Below are 19,510 nucleotides of genomic sequence, written 5' to 3'. Positions count from 1 at the left end.
ATGCTTGGAAAAATTTTTTTTTAAAGAACTTCCGTTTACTCAAGAGATTACAGTCGTACGTCATCCGTCGGTGTCGCTCCACGTAATTCTCATTAAAGAGCCTCATGGGACGTCCTGCCTGTCGCTGTCACACCGCAGCGCTTGCAGTAATGCACCTTACGCGGATACAGTACGCTGAGCACTAGAATCCCTCCTTGTTGTGAGTTCTGTCTCTGCTTGACAAGTTGTTTCCTCCTGAGGTCTAATTACTGTCCGCTAACTCTTCCTGTGGTTCCCCTGAAGAGCCCCATCAGACACACACTCATAGATCTCATCTGGCCACACACTCATACCTAGTGAACTGCCTACCTAGGCATATAAAGGTGCTAAAGTTAGGTACGCGGTGACCTTATGTTGCAATTTAAGATCTCCTTTAGTTTTATTTTACTTTTACTTTATATTTATTTCCAATTAGTATTGCTATGGTTCAACTTATGCTTATTCTGGTTAGTTGCCAAGGCAGCGTTTCTAATGTTTCATGTTTTCAGATTTATTTCATTAACAAAAATGTTTGTAATAGTTTTAGTTAACAATAATAAACCTGTTTAGTACTGCATGAAATATCAATAAAACTGTATTAAAATGGTTTGTTTTTGCTGTCTATTTTTATTCTTCTTAGAGTGTTGCATAGTTGCACAGCCATATCACCCTGTAGCCCAAGACTGGTTGCCCACTGAAGCTAAGCAGGGTTGAGCCTGGTTAGTACCTGGATGGGAGACTCCTGGTTGCTGCTTGAAGAGGTGTTAGAGAGGCCAGCAGGGGGCGCTCACCCTGTGGTCTGTGTGGGTTCTAACGCCCCAGTATAGTGACAGGGACACTAAGCTGTCAAAAAGCACGTCCTTCGGATGAGACGTTAAACCGAGGTCCTGACTCTCTGTGGTCGCAAAAAATCCCAGGATGTTCTTCGAAAAACAGTAGGGCCAAATTTGCCCATTGTCCTCTGTCCATCATCATGACCTCCTAATCATCCCCATATATACTCATTGGCTTCATCACTCTGTCTCCTCTCCACCAATAAGCTGGTGTGTGCTGTGGCGCAATATGGCTGCCGTCGCATCATCCAGGTGGATGCTGCACATTGGTGGTGGTTGAGGACATTTCCCCTTCCATATGTAAAGCGCTTTGAGTGCAGAGAGCAGAGTCATTTTTGGGTGAACTATCCCTTTAACGCTCTATTGAAATCGATTGGGATTTGAAGTCACACTTTATTTTTAAGGTGAAATAGTTGTACTTAGAAATAGTTGAGTAATATTAACTACATGTACTCATAGAGTTACGGTTAAGGTTAGGGTTTGGTTTAGGGTTAGTTACTTGTAATTATGTATAATTCACGGTTATTATTACCATAGTAAGTACGTGTAGTAACGTAACTATTTCACCTTAAAATAAAGTGTGAGTCACGTTAGGTAGGCTTTTTTTTGTGGCTTCCTTTTAAGATTTTTGCCAAAGTTACATGTACTCTTCACATTGAAATGCGGGAAATACACTGAAATGATATATATAAAAAATACTGTTTTTTTTTTTTGTTTGTTTTTTTACCATTATTTGGAACAGAGCTATAGATGTTCACACCTGGGGAAAAGTTTTCAAAGATTGTGAGAAATTTACGCTGACATATTAACATTATTTATTTGACAGGCACATTTAAATGATTACCATTTATTGACTGCTTAGTTGCCTTGTTTCATAGCACACAGAGAACATTTTGGAGGTTGTATGTGTGAGAACCGTTATTTTGCTGGATTCTTTCAATGAACCAGTTCACAAATTGAACTGAACTAGTTTGATTCTTATACAACTCACTATCCTTTCGTTTGTCAAACAAAATGTCAACGGAAACACTTGATGACGTAAAGGACTGAAGAATTGGCTTGTTGAACCGGTTCATTGAAACAAACTTAAAAAGAACCCGTTCATGGAAATGAGTCAGACTTCCTAGAACTAATGTGTGGCATTTGCCTGAAGGCTGGGCACATTGATTGAATGCCGATATTGATCCAGTTGTGTGGTGGTTAGTGACGGACACTGGCCGAGTCTGTCTCAGTTGACCTTCCAGTCAGATGCCTTCACCATATCAACAAAACATTCACATACAGAAACAGAATGATTGACAACACAATTTATTTGACTGTAGATTCGCTCTATAAGCATCATACTGGCATTGGTTTACATGTGCACCAGACAAAATCATCCAGCAATAGCTTTCTGCATAAAAACAATCTTACTACATTTTTCTGGACGGCAGGTTAATGAAACCATCATGAAGTTCAGGAAACTACAGAGGACAAGAGCTAAAGAAATTGAATGGTTTTTTTTAACACAAAGGGCTTTCGTTGATTGGTAAAAGAAAAAGGTTTTGACTGACCATTACATAGAGCATCTAACCTGTCTGCGGTTTTAGGATTCGATCTGTCACTTGTTTTTGTTGAAGGTCAAAGAGCAAGAGATTTTCTCTTTCGTCGCTCCCTCCTTATAGGCGAATAGGAAATACATCACTTTCCGCACCTTCGCCAGCTCGGCTATCCTCTCTCCGAACTCCTGGATGTCCGCCTCCAGGCATTTGATGGGCAGATCGTCAGGATCTCCGGCGTTCCTCCAGAACTGGCCGATGGGCTCCAGCAGCTGCCTGGTCATCAGGTTGGTCAGGTCGGGCGTCCAGAGCTGGCAGATGCCGGTGACTGTGAAACGGCCCGTTCCTTGCAGGGTCACGTTCCAGTGGGAGAAGGTCAGCTCCTGCTCGCTGAAGTCCAGCCGGTAGACGGACTCGTACGGCAGGAGAAGCCTCTCGCCGTCCTGCCTCTTCTGACCCCTCTGCTGCAGCGACTGCACCCTCAAACGCATCACCTCCGTCAGCTGCAGGTCCTCGGTGAAGGTCAGCTCCATATCCGAACCCATGACCCGATAGTCTTCAAGTTGAGGAAGGAGCCGTCTGCTCGTGGCTTGTGTCTGTGTGCGACTGAATAAACTCTCTCCTCTTTCAACCTTCACTTTCCATCCCCACCCGCTTCTGTGGCCCCCACGGGCAAAAAGCCTCATTTAGTTGGGGACTTTATTGATTCTGCCTCACATCCTCTGAGCCTCTGGATGAGTTTTGGGAGCAGGAGGAGGAGCAAACCAACCGGAGACTCGCTGTTAGAGTTTGACGTATTGCAGCACTAGGCAACAGATGCTTGCTGCTGTTCAAAAAACTTGAAGGATTTTTTTTGCAGGAGTTTTTTGTGTGTGTGTGTGTGTGTGTGTGTGTGTGTGTGTGTGTGTGTGTGTGTGTGTGTGTGTGTGTGTGTGTGTGTGTGTGTGTGTGTGTGTGTGTGTGTGTGTGTGTGTGTGTGTGTGTGTGTGTGTGTGTGTGTGTGTGTGTGTGTGTGTGTGTGTGTGTGTGTGTGTGTGTGTGTGTGTGTGTGTGTGTGTGTGTGTGTGTGTGTGTGTGTGCGCATTAACAGCATTTATTTATTTATTTATTTATTTATTTATTTATTTATTTATTTATTTATTTACAATTAACCCAACATTGTCATTAACAATGCATCTGAACATTTTACTTTATTATTATTATTATTATTATTTTTTATTCCATTGTCATACAGCAAAAATCCAAATATATAAGTTTTGTATTCCAATATTTTTTTTAATCAGCACAAATGCAGTATAACAAGTACTATGATTTAGAAATTCTTCACGTACTGTATAATGTTTATTGTTGTTGTTGAGTTTAGTATTACGGTATTCTGAATTGCAGGGAGAAAAATATGCTTAAAATGTATTGAAATTCAAAAATTCAAGTTTTGTTAAAAAATTTGTGTTATTGATAACTAAAAGTAAAACTATTACATTGTTTTCTGTAATTGAAAGACTAAAATAAAATAAATATTAGATGAAAAACTTTTTAAAAAATAAAAAGTGCTAAAATTACTAAAAACAACTAAACTGAAAAATAAATTCCAAATATGAATGAATACTAAAATACTAATTATTATGTCATAATAGTAAAATAACAGTGCTTAAAAATAGGGTTAAGTTTTTGCAAAACAATTATTCAAGCAAAACAGTAAAATAAAATCTTATTTTATTTCTTTGATTTTGGAGTGAAATTTGACCTGGGCATGTTCTTTCATTTGATTCACCCATAAGCTCCTGTAATTCCATGCATTTTAATGTTTTTTTTTTTATTCACCATATTTTTCTGATCTACATCAGGTCTGTCAGTGTAAGGTTAAGTTGACTCCAGTTATAAAATAAACTGTATTTTGCTGTTTATAGGTTATTCCTGATTGGAAGGACCAGGAATGGGAGAAGGAGAAACCAGAGAGCTATGCTGGGATTTTTCATTTTCGGTTCTGGCGTTTTGGGGAATGGGTGGACGTCGTCGTTGATGACCGACTGCCAACCGCAAACGGGAAGCTCATCTACTGCCACTCCAACGACAGTAATGAGTTCTGGAGTGCTCTTGTGGAGAAAGCCTATGCCAAGTAAGTACCACGACCAGTATAAACAGAAAGAAAAATGCCTTATTGAATAAAGCTAGCAGACATTTGGAGGGATATATCAGATAGAGGTTGATGATGATAATAATAATAAGAAATGTTTTAATGATGTCCTTCACTAAACTGGTTTGATTATCTGATCCCTCATTTATCAGGTTATGTGGATGTTATGAGGCTTTGGATGGTGGCAACACAGGTGATGCTCTGGTGGATTTCACTGGCGGTGTATCCGAGCCCATGGATCTGCTGGAAGGGAAGTTTAACCAGGAGGAAGAGGCCCGTCATCAGCTGTTCGAGCGGGTTCTGAAGGTCCACAACAGAGGAGGTCTGATCAGCTGCTCCATTAAAGTGAGTTTGATGTCAAGTCGCATGCATTTGTGTTACATGCAATAAGAAATGTCATAAGCGTCTTTTATTGCAATAGTCATATTGGAATATGCATGTTTCATGACTATACTTTTCAATACAGTGTGTATTTTATTGTTTATTCTGTTGTAATGTCCTGCTTCATAGACATCCATTATACGTGTGTTACTGTAAACACAATTTCTATTTTTTTTTTTTCTTCAAAATGGGTAATCAACAGCATGCTGTACACAGAGTTTAACTTTCATTTAAAGCTTTTTTTAATTAGTATGCAATGGCCAATTCAAGTTCGGCTCATTGAGTCAAACTGAAACCCCTCATAAAACAAATGCATTTGTGTTTAATGCAATAAGAAATATGAAGAACTCAAGTTTCATGCCGTCCAGTCTCATGTGTTCACACTGTTTGGATTCTCTTTTCTGTAGGCGACCACTCAGGCGGACATGGAGGCCCGTTTAGACTGCGGCCTGGTCAAAGGTCACGCGTATGCTGTAACTGACGTGCGTAAGGTACGTCTGGGCACCGGCCTGCTGGCCTTCTTCAAATCAGAGAAGCTCTCCATGATCCGTATGAGGAACCCGTGGGGTCAGAGGGAGTGGAATGGAGCTTGGAGCGACAGGTTTGTGAACATCTGCAAGCTGTTAGTGTGTGGTTTATCGTTAAAGCAGACGGTACACATTTAAGCATGTCTGCATGATGTTCCAGCATAAATTTGCGCAACTACAGGAGACTAAATTCATTACAGTGTTTTCTGCACTTGAACTGTCAGCGTTGTTTGTGCAATAGGAAAGGGAACTTGGCCTTATTTTTTGCTGGAATTTTCCCTGGCCTTCCTTGATGTAAATAGTTTGATTTGCGACTAGAAACACTTCAAATGATCATCTAAACAAATTTCCCATTTGGTAGAAAGCATTTGCCTAATACTAACATTTCCTAAACAATTAGGAAGAGAAATGATTTAAATCAAAACATGCTTCATAAATGAAAAAAGATTAAAGTATAAACGTTATTGTGCACAATGCATAATGCACATGCAACCATGTAAAAAAAAAAAAGATGCAATGGAAAAAACAGGAAATATGCTGACACAGAGACGCTTTGTTTCAAACCAACGATTGTGAATGTTTTAAATGCTCTGTGTGTTTTTGTGCTCATGCTGCCTCCTACTGGAGGACAAACTGAACATCAGGTGTCGTATTCGGTATTGTAAAGGTGCACTAAATCATTTTTTGTTCATGCAAATACAGCAATTGTCTTTGAGTTCATTCTGAACGTGTTCACTTTGCAAGATTTTGGGAGTGAAAATCATATTTAAATGTGAGAGAGAATGCTCTAAATCAGGGGTCTTCAACCAAAAACCACTTGTTGGACAGAAAGACAGTGCTGGGACCTTATAACATACATTTAATGTACTTTTTTTTTTTTATCATGCTTACATTTCCAATCCATTAAAATAATTATATTTTAATGTAGTACAGAGTCATATTGTTCATTAAATTTGAGTTACTAATTACATTTTTATGTGGGAGGGACAATCAATATTTTGATGACATACATTTGAAGAAAACATAATTTTTACATTTGTAATACAGTATTTTACAAAGTATTCTACAAGATATGCAGACAATTTTGTAGCCACGAATTAAGAATTTGTTTCCATTACTTATTAATTTGTTCCCTCGTTTCAGTAAAATGTGGCCACGTTATACTAATTCGTTTCCTCGTTACTAAAACAAGGGAACAAATTAATTAAACAAAGAAATGAATTATTAATTTGTGGCCATGATATTTTTTTCCCCTGTATGTCTTGTGTGGGGATTTTTCTTTAATGCATATGAAAAAAAATTTCACCAAATTAATCTGGGATTGAAATCAAAGCAAAAATGCAAAAGCAAACATTTTCAGTTACCAGAGCCATTTGTGAAATGCATTGTTAGCAGGCATATTTGTCAATTTTATTATTATTATTATTCTTTATTACAGTGGAAATTGAATTACCACACTATAATGTTTTTTTTTTTTTTTCTGAATCCATTTCTGTTTGTCTCTGAATCTGTAGCTCAGAGGAGTGGAAGAGAGTCAGTAAGGGTGAACGAGAGCGGTTGGGTGTGACCGTGGAGGATGATGGCGAGTTCTGGTGAGATTAATATCTTGACAGGTTTTGCTGTGTTTCAGGACTTTGTGCATTAAAATTGTGAAGGACAATCAGAAAATCTGTTAAACAAAGGAATATTCGGATCAAATCCAACTTAAGCTCCATCTGTGACATGGTGTCGATTACCACAGAAAATAATTTTGCGTCTTTCAGCTTGTCAGTGGAGCGTTAAAAAAGGGTTCAAAAGCAGAAATGTGAAGCTTGTATTTGGTTAAAGCGCTTATACTAAAAATAAATGTTATCCTCCTGTTCTGGCATCTTTGCACACATCATATGAAAGTTACTGGGTTTACCTGGTTTACATGGTAAACATGGTTTACACAGGAGCAATATGCACAGTGAAATTTTTGATGCATTGCATGTAACTTTTCACACAAAGTTAGTTTTATTGCATTATTCATATTTGAACGTGCATAACGTTTTGCGACTATACTTTTCAAAATAGTGTGTATTTTATTGGTTATTGTGTTGAAATATCCAATTTAATTGATTAAATCACACATTTTTCTGTAATTAATCGCGATTAAGCACACCTAACATTTAAAGTTTTCAGTATTTTTTTATATTGTAATAATTTCACATTTAATCTCCAAATAATGTAGAAACGACATAAAAATAGTTTAATGGCATCTTTTTATGGACAAAGGTCAGTATCACCGATACCAATACTGCTACTGATGGTCTCTATGAAATATGAAATTCCCCCCTCAATTTTAGCCATTATAAGCATTCAGCATTACAGTATAATTAAAAGCTATCAATTTTAACATTTTATTAGGCTTTTAAAAAATATAACAACTTAAAATAATCTTCACATAAACCCTTTATAATAAATGTCACATTTACCTGTGCCCTTCAGTATATCAGGGCTCAAGTTTTTTTCTGTTGACCCAGTCAGACTGGTTCAGATTTTGATTTGCGCTTGTTTTCATTGTTTTTGAGCCATATAACCTTGTAAACAGTGCTTTAAGATTTTCAGGTAGGTCTAACAGAAAGGATATATACAGAAATTGAATAAAGTTATCAAACACTTGACAGTTTTTACTGCATCAATTATAAATCAAATATAGATTAATCCTTATTAAAGCTACAAATGTTATTCAGTCAAGAGCAGTGAATAATTTTCACTTTTTCCTTTGTTCTTTGATTGTCCTTAGTGACAGACAGAAGTGGGTTTTGTTACTCAAAATGAACACAACGTTTTTAACTCTTCCAACTTTATTCCGTGCTCGGCAAAGTATCATACAACAACCATCACCGTCACTTCATATCTCCACGCTTACCAACACACTGTACCGTATACAACAGTGTAGAAGCACCTTATACCGTAATGAACAGTATAAAGGGGAAATAACATGTTAACAGGTTTATTAGGCTGCTGTCACTTTAAGACCTGACACACATGACTCTGATCTGATACGCATCCCATTTTCTCACAACTCTTTACGTTCATTTAAGACTTCATTCAGCTAATTTAAGACTGTGCTTACAAGGATACTTGACATAATGGGCATTTTTTTGTTAAACTGAAAAAAATAATTGCATGTGTTAACACGTTCATTTTGCCTAAATTAAATTCATTTTATTTCCAAAATAGATAAGTTGATATTTTCTGTGGTAATCAACCGCATGCTGTACTGCATATTGTTTAACTTTCATTTAAAGATGAATTTTATGGATGTAAAGTATGCAATCAAGCCTTTTATTTTAGAATCAACTCGTGGACTCAAACTGAAACTCCTCAAAACTCTTCAGTGTTGTCATTGTCTTGTTATTGATGGTCTTTTTTTATCGTACTGCTGTGTCTTAATCTTTCCTCTCTCAGGATGGATTTTGATGATTTCTGTAAGTATTTCACAGACCTGATTCTGTGCCGCTTGATTAATACGTCGTATTTGAGCATCCACAAGACCTGGGATGAGGAAGTGATGCGAGGCTCCTGGTCTCGCCACGACGACCCTTTAAGGAACCGATGTGGAGGCTGCGTTAACAACAAAGCCACGTTCCTCCAGAACCCACAGGTGCGACACTCATTCATAAGTGCGTGTTTGTGGTGTAGATGTGTCGTGTGCTGAAGAGCGTCACTGTGTTTTTCAGTACGTGTTTGACGTGACGAAGCCAGAGGATGAAGTTTTGATCTGCCTACAGCAGCAGGACAAGAGAACTCGATCCAAAGAAGGCAAAGGAGAGAACGTGGCCATCGGCTTTGATATCCAAAAAGTATGTCATGTCCCCTTTATTTGTGTAGCACTTTAAATGCACATTATTTCAAAGCAGCTTCATAACAGTCATAAACCGGAAAAGAGCAGAATTAATGGCAATTCAAAATCTGCCATGAAGCAACTCTAAAAAGACATTAGTGTCATCATTCAGGTTGAGTCAGTGCAATGTTGAATCTATTCAGTTCAGTAACATTGTAAAGTTCATCAATTATGAAACGAGTTCAATTCAGCTATAAGACAATGTCATTATTCTGTTCTATAGCTATTTTATGCAGATTTTGGGATATTGTATAAAAAAACGCTGGATAGAAACACCAATATGCGCATACATTTAAAAAATGTGCATAAAAAATTTATGTAAGGGAAACACAATTACTGAATAAATCCCTCGATGCGCAACATACTCAAAGGACTCAACAGAGGATGTGATTGGATTACTAGACTTATTAGCGGACCAATCGCATCGCACAGCATCTCAAATGTTGGTTTGGTCGTTCTGAAATGCATGAGTCAGTCTGTCATCAAAATGATTTGGTATGATGACTTCCCAGAAGCCTCTCACATGATTGCATTCCCAAAAACCAGGCATCCAACCGCAAAATAACATGACAGAGATTATTGCATTGCATTATTGACAGAGACGCAAATAACTAGATGTACCGCAGGGCGGTACAAAATATGACCGCCGCTCAGGCCTGCACTGGCTTTCCACAAAAATAAATGACGTGGAGCAATTTGGCTGTATTGCGTGTTTATGTATATACCTAAAAAAAGTAGTAGTATGTGCATGTCTGTGTGTGTGTCTGTGCGTGTATGTGTGCGTGCGTACGTGTGTGCGCGTGTGTGTTTGTGTGTGTGTGTCTGTGCATGTGGATTTGTATGTGTGTGTATGGGTGTGTGTCTGTGCGTGTGGATGTCAGTGTGTGTGACAGTATCATCCTAAACCAGCAACCCTTCGCTCAACACCACCATCTACAGGCCGATGAGTGTACAGTCACTAAATGTGCACATAAATGAATTTATTTTATACCCCCCCATGGATGAAATTCTACGAAACTTAGCAGAGGATACCCCCAGAGGATGTCAAGTTAATCATACACATGAAATATGGTGCAGTTCTGAACATCTCCGCTGAAGATAGGGGCGATTAAAGTAGAATAATATTGCATTTTCATTTTTTATGGGAGGGGCGTAAATCACAAATGAGTGATTACGGGCTAGGTTGATGTGGGCCCTTAAGACCAACATACCATAAAAATTTCTTCATCCTCGGTGCCACGGTTCAGGTAGTTATTTAGGAAAAACTGCATTTTTGGGGTTTGGGGGGGCCCAGCGCGGGGGGGGAGTGGCCCCCGGGGACCAAACGAAATTTTTCCGTAAAAGTCTAGTGGGGCTACATGCCCACAAAATTTCATGTTCCCCGGTGTTTCGTGTCCCTGGTATCGTTGACGAAAAATTCAGTAGATGACGAGAAAAAAAAAAAAAAAAACTTTGACAATCGATTACGGGCTAGGTTGATGTGGGCCCTTAAGACTAGGGCTGGGTATCGATTCAGATGTTACAATTCGATTCGATTTCGATTCGCAAGCTCTCAATTCGATTCGATTTCGATTCTCGATTCGATTTCGATTCGACTCAATGAATATTTAATACAAATCCTATATTTATTAAAAAAAGAAAAGAAAAGAAAAGTGAACATAAGTTTTCAAGTGTTTTATTAATAAAAAGAAACTAAGAGCTACAAACCTGTTTATTAAACTCTTTTTATTTTAGGTACATGGGTACATAAAAACAGAACCCAACTCTATATTTCAGATGCATACAATGAATAGACAGTATTTTGATGCAAGATGAAAAATCGATGCTGAAAATTGGACAAGTCAGAACAGTCGCATGTCTTGATCAAACAGGTTAACAATCCTCACATAAACCCATATAAAAACATTGCATATCATTTTTATCTGTAACAGCTAGGCCATATACAGAAATTGAATAAAGTTATTATCAAACAGTCTGCGCTGCATTAATTATAAATTATATATAGACTAATCAAAGTTACAAAAGTTCTTTAGTCAAGAGTTGTGAGTGTTTTTCTCTGTTCCCTTTGTTCTTTGATTAACTTTAACGACATAGATAATTAGTGGCTACTGTGTAGGCTACTGTCCCTTTAAGACCAGCCGTTGTTGACAGAGACGCGGATCCAGCCCTAAAGGGTGCCATGTGCGTTCGATGTAGACGAAATGTCACAAGGGTCAGTATGTGACGTCCAAGGATGAGAATGCGTTGGCGGATCTCACACGCGCCTCATTCTCTCACGAGTCACAACTCTTCACGTTCATCATAAGACTGCTCTTATGTAATGAAAATACTCAACAAAAAGACATTTTGGCATATTTGTGTGTGTTATTGTTCGTTCAAGCGCGAAAGATAACTCTATTCTGGGCTGTCTTGTACGCACGCACGATATCATCGCAAGTTTTTCTGTCACAGTCACGACATTCACAGGCAGCGAGCTCTTTTTTGTCTTGTGGCGCATGAATGGTTTAAAAGCATTTGCGTGAATAAGAGCGGGATCATGTAACACTAGCCAAAGGATGACAAAAAAAAAACGAACAGATGCTGCGTTAATTGCGTTAAAAGCCCAAATTTGTTTATTTCATATAAAATCACAGCATTTTGCGTCATATAGCCTAATTGCGTATCGACATCGCGATTGCGATTTGATATTAAAAAAATGAATATGATATGATATAAAAACGTGCAGCAATAATTGAGGTTATTTTATGATTTAGATAAAACTAACATAAAATCTCACAGCATTAGCTAAAATTGAGTTTGCAAGCCTATGAACTGTGGAGGAAAACTAATACTTGGGTAATATAAAGATGGGAAAAAATCGATTCTTGGCATTTGAGAATCGATTTTGAATCGACCACATTTAAAAAAAACGATTAATCGAAAAATCGATTTTTTTGCCCAGCCCTACTTAAGACCAACATACCATAAAAAATTGGTCATCCTCGGTGCCACGGTTCAGGTAGTTATTTAGGAAAAACTGCATTTTTGGGGTTTGGGGGGCCCCAGCTCGGGGGGGGGAGTGGCCCCCGGGGACCAAACGAAATTTTTCCGTAAAAGTCTAGTGGGGCTACATGCCCACCAAATTTCATGTTCCCCGGTGCTTCGGTGTCCCTAGTATCGTTGACGGAAAATTCAGTAGGTGACAAAAAAAAAAAAAAAAAAACTTTGACAATCCCTATATGACCGCTTTCGCTAGCTACGCTAGCGGCGGTCATAATTAATGATGTACACACAGTGTGCACAGTGGCTTTCCCAACTGCAGCAACATTTATTACAGATATTTTGTGTCAATTTCCCAGGAAGTGATGATTTTGTACTCTTGAACACATTTGATGGAAACGGTGCTTTATTCACAAATGTTTTATGCAATATTCTAATTTTGCACACATGTTAAATTGGCAACTTTGGATGGAAACAATGTTCGATTCTGTTCAATAACCGTGTTGATATTGCAAAATTAGTGTCATTATTCAGCTCAATTCAGTTTTCAAAGTTTTGTTCTCACCCAAAAGTGTCAGTGCAGTTAAATCGATAATTTTACTGAATTCGAAGTGTCTTTAACAACTTTAACTAAGCAAGCCGAAAGGTGACTTTGGCAAGGAACCCAAACTCCATCAGGTGACAGAAATGGGGAAAAAACGTTGGGAGTATGCACACATGCACACCTGTTTGAGCGAGATGTGTTCTCTGATAGGTGGAGCTCAACCGGACGTACCGCATGCACAGCATTCAGAAAACGGTGGGCAGCTCCGTCTACATTAACTCCCGCAGCGTCTTTCTGCGCAAGGACCTGAAGGAGGGCCGCTATGTCATCATTCCCACGACCTTTGAACCCAACCTGCAGGGAGACTTCCTGTTGCGTATCTTCACGGATGTACCTTCCGCCTTCAAGTAATACGTAATATATTGGACATTATTTTCTTTTTTCATTATGAATAATGAATGCATCGATGAAGATTGTGTGGTTTTAAGGGAGCTGACAGAAGACGAGCCGCCCCAGACGTGTTGGACGGGGTGTTGTGGGTATCCAAAGCTGGTCACACAGGTGCACGTCCACAGAGCAGACGGACTCAAGGCTCAGGACGCAGATGGATGTAAGTCATGTCATGTTCTCTCTGTTTCTTTTTTTACAAAATACACCTTATAGAAATGCTCTGGATAACAGTGTCTTCCAAATATCGTAAAGAGATCAAATATGATAGTTCTGAACAAATCAAGCATGTTCATGATACATGTAAGAACAACTGAGTTGTATAAAATGGGGGGGGGGGAGTCTAGTTCAAAATGCATGTGCCAAGTTTTTTGGAGTGTTATTTTATGCACTTGACATTTTTACACACTAAATAAAAAAAGGCTTGTAAATGTTTTAAACATTTTTCAAGCATGTTTGCTTTGCTTTTGAAATTCTTTTGAAACATTTGCAACCATTTTTAAATAACTCTAAAATATTGTGTTAAAACTACCAAGTAAAATAATCAAATATTTTTCTGATAACTGAAATGCATGTCACTGTACACTAGTCTAGCATTCAAATGTTTGGGGTCTGTAAGATGTTTTAATGTTTTTTTTTTTAAAGAAGTCTCTTATGCTCATCAAGCCTGCATTTATTTGATAAAAATACAGTAAAAACTGGAATATCGTGAAATATTATTAAAATTTGAAATAACTATTTGAATAGAAGTGTACTTGCTTTAATCTATCAAATTTATATTATTATAAATACTTTTATTGTATTTATGCGATTTTAATTGATCAAATCTTGAGATACCATAAAAGACCAAATGATCTGATATTTTAAGAAACTTTGAGACAGTCATAAGACTCTACAGCTGTGTTCTCTGTGATGTCATTTCCTAATTCAGGATTTGCATGTCACATGACAACTCAATGCCAAACTACTTTTACTATATTTCTTTGAAAAATGTTTAGCTTTTTAATAAGACAGTTACCAACATGTGTATAATTGAAAATAAGTGCATTCAGATCTTGTATTTGTGAATAAATGACCCAGTAGTTTGATGTTTTTGAATGGCTGAGTTTTCCTGTTGTTTCAGCGTCTGATCCGTACGTCATCATCAGCTGTGAGGGAGAGAAGGTTCGTTCTACGGTGCACAAAGACACACAGAGCCCAGACTTTGACGTGAAGGCTGTTTTCTACAGGAAGAAGCCGAAAGAGCCGATCTGCATTCAGGTGACAGTCTTTTAGGAATCAGTTGTAGCTGTTTCCATCCACAAAATCCCATCGCGTAAAATTGGAATATCGCATAAAACATTTGCAAATAAAGCACCGTTTCCATCCCATCTGTTTAAAAGAACAAAACTTCCTGGGAAATCGGAGCAAAATATCTAATAAAAATGGAAGTTGCTGCAATCGGGAAAACCACTGTGGCTTTTTTCCCCTATACATCATAAATACGCAATAAATGCTATAGGGCTGGTCCGAACACCATTTTTTGAGGAGGGAAATAAAAAAATTGTAATAAACGAGGCTCAAATATCCATTTTGTAACAGACACGCGTGTTTATTTGAGCACTTCCATCAATGAAACAATTAACACACTAAAGCATGTAAAGCATTGAAATAAATATCAATAAATAATGGTAACTTAAATAATATAATAAAGTTAAATATTTCAAAAAGCTTAAATTTATGGGCTCACGCACAACTCTTTCGTCATGAATCAAAATGTTTCCATGGCTGCGATGTAACATTGCTAACCTATTCTTTATTTTGTAAACAAAGCTTTGTGCTTCACTCGTGTCATAATATGCATGTAAAATGGTTAAACAGCATTCACATACAAAAAAAATGTGTTTTGGCGGACAACCGGCAGTGCTACTCTGCCACTGCGGTGGTGCGGTTGTCAAGTTTACCGGCACAGCCCTAAATATTGAAAAAGGCTTATACATTTTGTTTCTATTATTCTATTTTCCACAATTTCAAAGCAACGCAGCTTAACCCAAAATACAAGCTCATGCACACTCTCTAGACAGAGAATACTCCAGTTGTAGGGAACACTTTAAGCAAATATATTTATTAAGTATAACGAGGTTGGGTTCCTTCAACTGTCCACCCTTATAAAAATGGCTAGGCTATATAAGATAATTGTAAAAAGAGTATTGTATTTCGCCAGATTTTATTGTGTAAACATTGAAGCGCAAATGAGAACCGTTTCGCCAGGTGTGCGGAAAAAACAACAAATAAAAAAAACAAATATTCGAATCCCAAAATTGAAAATCAAATACTGAACGAATATTCGGGTCCAGCCCTAAAATGCTCTCATGTTATATTGTTTTAATGCTTGGTGTTTGGGAATGCAATCGTGTAAGACCATTCTGGGTATTTGAATGCGCATCAAGGGATTTATTCAGTAATCATGTTTATGCGCATGTCGTCTTATTGTATAAAAAATGATCTGCCTCATTTGAGCTCATATATTTTTTTATCTGAATTTTTATAACTTATTTGCATCTTGGCGTTTCTATCCAGCATTTGTGATATCCCAAATTTCACATAAAAATAGATGGATGGAAACATAACTATTGTCTATTGTCATGATGAATGGAGTTTCCCTCCTCTCTAAGTCTTTGTTTACCTTTCTGTTGTGTCTGTCAGATCTACAACAAGAACCTTCTGAAGGACTCGTTCATGGGCCAGGCGACCTTGAGCGGTGACCTGTCTGACCTGCAGCAGCTTCACACACTTCACCTGCGGGACAAAGGAAACCGGCAGAACAATGACCTCCCGGGTCTCGTCTCGGTGAGCCTCAGTACCAGCGACGTCCTGACCAACATCTGACGTCACTCACGGTCACGCTGTTCCTGTGGTACTTTATCTGGTGTATTACACATGTATTTACAGTCATTTTTTTTCTTGGAAGGAAAATGTACTCGTTTACAAGCACTTTTTACACCTTAAAGCTGTCATTTCCTGGTATTAGGTGCTTCCTATTGTGTTTGTCTTGGAAATATATATATATCGGATATTATAGGACATGCATCCATCACTATATGAAATAGCATGCTGTATATGCATTTATCTAATTCCTCTCGCCACTATTCAGGTAAGGTAGTGCAGATATGTAGTAATGAATTTCAGTTTCATATTTGTATAACATAATTTGGCCAAACAATCAGTAATGGAAGGTAAAGGACTTTTTTCTGTTTAATCTCTGTTTACACTAAATGTTTAAATCTGGAGGGCATTCCTTTTTATGTATTTTTCTCCTTTAAATATTTACCATAATCCTGTGCCAAGTTTGTCATGCTTTTGTGAAATGAAACATTTCTCCAAATTATGGAGTGTTTTATCAGGTGTTTTTTACCAGAATCCAGGATTCCTTTGTTTAACATGGTCTTCGAAGTGAAGGTATCAGACAGACATGTGAAAATGTCCCTGTTTAAGGAACAGCTAATGTATAATACATACAAATCTGTTTTAGAGCCATACAGCTGTTCTATAGGATTTTAAACATTAAATATAAATATTCTTCTATAAATATTGTTTACTATATGATATGTTATCCACCCCTTGAGAGGTTATCATCTACACAGTGTAAAGACCAATTAAAGCCACCAGGTGTCAGTATGTCATCAGAAAGTGAGAAGCACTTCACTCAGGTTGTGGGGTTTTGCCTTTTTTTTTTTCTTCTTTTTTTTTATTAATTGTGTTTCAAATGGTAACATGCAAAACTAATGTACTTGTGTTTATATATATATATACATATACATTTATTATTCATTATATAAATATTTAGATTTGGTCATTTTCTACCTCTTCACACACTAATGATAGTCATAAACAAACTTCAAAAACTAAATGTCATCATCAAACCAAATTCAAAAATTATCCTGTTTTGTTTTTATTTATTTTTTTTATACAAAATACCAAGACACTTTTTACATCTGTGCCATTTTACAATCACTATGAATTATTTTCATTTCATGTCTAAGTTTTACAATTTCTTTCCATGCAGTGCCTGTTGTTGTTTACAGATGAATAGATGTGCCTTATCAGAACGGGTAAAATAGCCAAAGCAATCTTGATCATAATCTGTGAAGATTTTTGTTTTTTTGTATATTTTGACTGATTTTCTCACTATTTCACAAAATGAAATAAAGTTTAATTGAATGTTCAGTTATTTGCCTGTAATTCTTTTTCTTGCACAAGTTTTGAACAGTGTTCCCATGATCATGTAAAACTTGGATATATATATAGAGAGAGAGAGAGAGAGAGAGAGAGACTTTCAGCTGTTTGCAATGAACAAATTTCCCCAAATTCAACTGAAAATGCAACTTTTAATCACTTCTGCAGTCTCAAAATTATTCAACCCCTTCATTGCAAGCATCTTTAGTTCTTAGTAGAACACCCTTTTACTGTTATGATCTGCTGCAAACGAGATGTATAATCAGACACCATGCACCGTTTCTGAGGAATCTTAGCCCATTCCTCATGAGCAATGCCTCCAGTTCAGTAATATTCTTGGGTTTGCGGGCTGCAACCGCCTTCTTCAAATACCACCAGAGATTTTCTATGGGGTTCGAGTCAGGTGACTGTGATGGCCACTGTAGAATCTTCCAGGACTTCTTCGGAAACCAAGCCTTGGTGGAATTTGAGGTATGTTTGGGATCATTGTCCTGTTGGAAGGATCAATGACGCCCGAGCTTCAGCTTCCTTACTGATGGCATGATGTTTTCTCCTAGGATTTCCTGATACTTCAATGAATCCATCTTGTCTTTCACATGCTGCAGGTTTCCAGTGCCAGAGGATCACTGAGCCCCCAACATGCTTAACTGTAGGCAGAGTGTTCTTTTCAGACATAACGCTGATCCAGGCCGAGAAGTTCTAGTTTTGTTTCATCGCTCCACAGAACAGAATCCCAAAACTTCTGTGTCTTATTTATATGATTTTGAGCTAATTTGAGCCGACTTTACTTGTGCGACTTTACTTCACTTTTCCTATAACTTTGAATTTGCGAACTATGCTTCCAAGGGTGTCTCTAGGAACATGTAGTGCCTTCGCTATCTTTTTGTATCCTGCTCATTGTTTGTGAGTGAATGGCGATGATATCTTCTCTTAAAGGGGAACTTGGCAACTATTTCAACTTAATAAATCCGTTTAGAAATCATTTGGATGGTTAAATAACCTGTTCTGGTGAGAATGGTGACTTTTCCCACACCCCCCAGTGTTCCCCGGCGGAAAACCAACCTTGCAACATGGGGACTAACGTCCCCGTAAGTTGGAAATAGGAAGTCTTGTGAGAAGCGAGAACGAGCGAGAAACACAAACTGCTTTACGGCAATTCAACATAAACACACACGCCATATGATACTGTGTAAGATGTATTACTCACCACGGTAGACATAGCTCCACACGATAAAGTTGGCCGGCTCCCATAATAACAAATGCACGTGAGCAGCGGTAGAAAAGTGCCGCAAGTGAGATTTTTTTTACTACAGTGTTGTGAAATATACGGCCCACAGCTGTATAGGGGAGCTCGTTGAGAAAACACGCGACAACAAAAGGGAAAGTCGGCGAAGAAATGGCTAGAGTTGCCATGTTCCCCTTTAACTTTTTGGACCATTCTTTTGTACCATATTTCTAACATGTAGTCAAACGTGATACTCAACAAACCTAGCCAGTTCAGATATTTCATGTGTTCTAGCTCCAGCACACCTGGTGCAACTAATGAAGCCCTTGACAAGTTGCATCAGTTGTGCTTTAGACAACATTTGTTTTGCAGATTAGTGCTGTTGTGAGGAATTATATTCATGGGATTAAATAATTTTGAGACTCCAGAAGTCATTAAAAGTAGCATTTTCAGTTGAATTTGGGGACACCACTTGAAACTTTTGTTATGTTGAAACTTTTGTTGTGTTGAGCTTATTGTTCATTGCAAACAGCTGAAAGTATATATATTTCAGCTCTTTCCATAGAAGTTCGATAGGATTCAGATCAGGACTCATAGAAGGCCACTTCAGAATAGTCTAATGTTTTGTTCTTATCCATTACCACATTTTAGCTGTGTGTTTTGGGTCATTATCCTGTTGGAGGACCCATGACCTGCGACTGGAGACAGAGCTTTCTGACACTGGGCAGTATGTTTCGCTCCAGAATGCCTTGATAGTCTTGAGATTTAATTGCGCCCTGCACAGATTCAAGGCACCCT

The 19,510-nt window shown here is 37.9% G+C and overlaps 2 protein-coding genes across 2 annotated transcripts in view; one reads left to right on the top strand and one right to left on the bottom strand.

Moving 5' to 3' along the window:
- capn5a (calpain 5a) overlaps positions 1 to 17,478 on the top strand; it is a 32,450-nt gene extending 14,972 nt beyond the window's left edge. Inside the window, exons 4-13 of the mRNA XM_081372444.1 lie at positions 4,297 to 4,505; positions 4,676 to 4,868; positions 5,312 to 5,505; positions 6,946 to 7,023; positions 8,867 to 9,062; positions 9,139 to 9,261; positions 13,036 to 13,232; positions 13,314 to 13,435; positions 14,396 to 14,532; positions 15,958 to 17,478. Of these exons, the coding sequence (XP_081228570.1) occupies positions 4,297 to 4,505; positions 4,676 to 4,868; positions 5,312 to 5,505; positions 6,946 to 7,023; positions 8,867 to 9,062; positions 9,139 to 9,261; positions 13,036 to 13,232; positions 13,314 to 13,435; positions 14,396 to 14,532; positions 15,958 to 16,140 (1,632 nt within the window). The 3' untranslated portion in view covers positions 16,141 to 17,478. The remainder of the gene's footprint in view (positions 1 to 4,296; positions 4,506 to 4,675; positions 4,869 to 5,311; positions 5,506 to 6,945; positions 7,024 to 8,866; positions 9,063 to 9,138; positions 9,262 to 13,035; positions 13,233 to 13,313; positions 13,436 to 14,395; positions 14,533 to 15,957) is intronic.
- On the bottom strand, positions 2,452 to 2,934 carry ompa (olfactory marker protein a; the record flags this gene model as incomplete). Its single annotated transcript, XM_081372695.1, has 1 exon — positions 2,452 to 2,934. One exon carries the CDS (start codon positions 2,932 to 2,934, stop codon positions 2,452 to 2,454), a length of 483 nt encoding a protein of 160 aa, XP_081228821.1.
- Positions 17,479 to 19,510: the final 2,032 nt, after the last annotated feature.

This window comes from Scardinius erythrophthalmus (genome assembly GCF_964197995.2).
Source record: "Scardinius erythrophthalmus genome assembly, chromosome: 8".
NCBI lineage: Eukaryota > Metazoa > Chordata > Actinopteri > Cypriniformes > Leuciscidae > Scardinius > Scardinius erythrophthalmus.
Note: the sequence above shows the minus strand (reverse complement) of the source record. Positions and strands in the feature narration are given on the sequence as shown.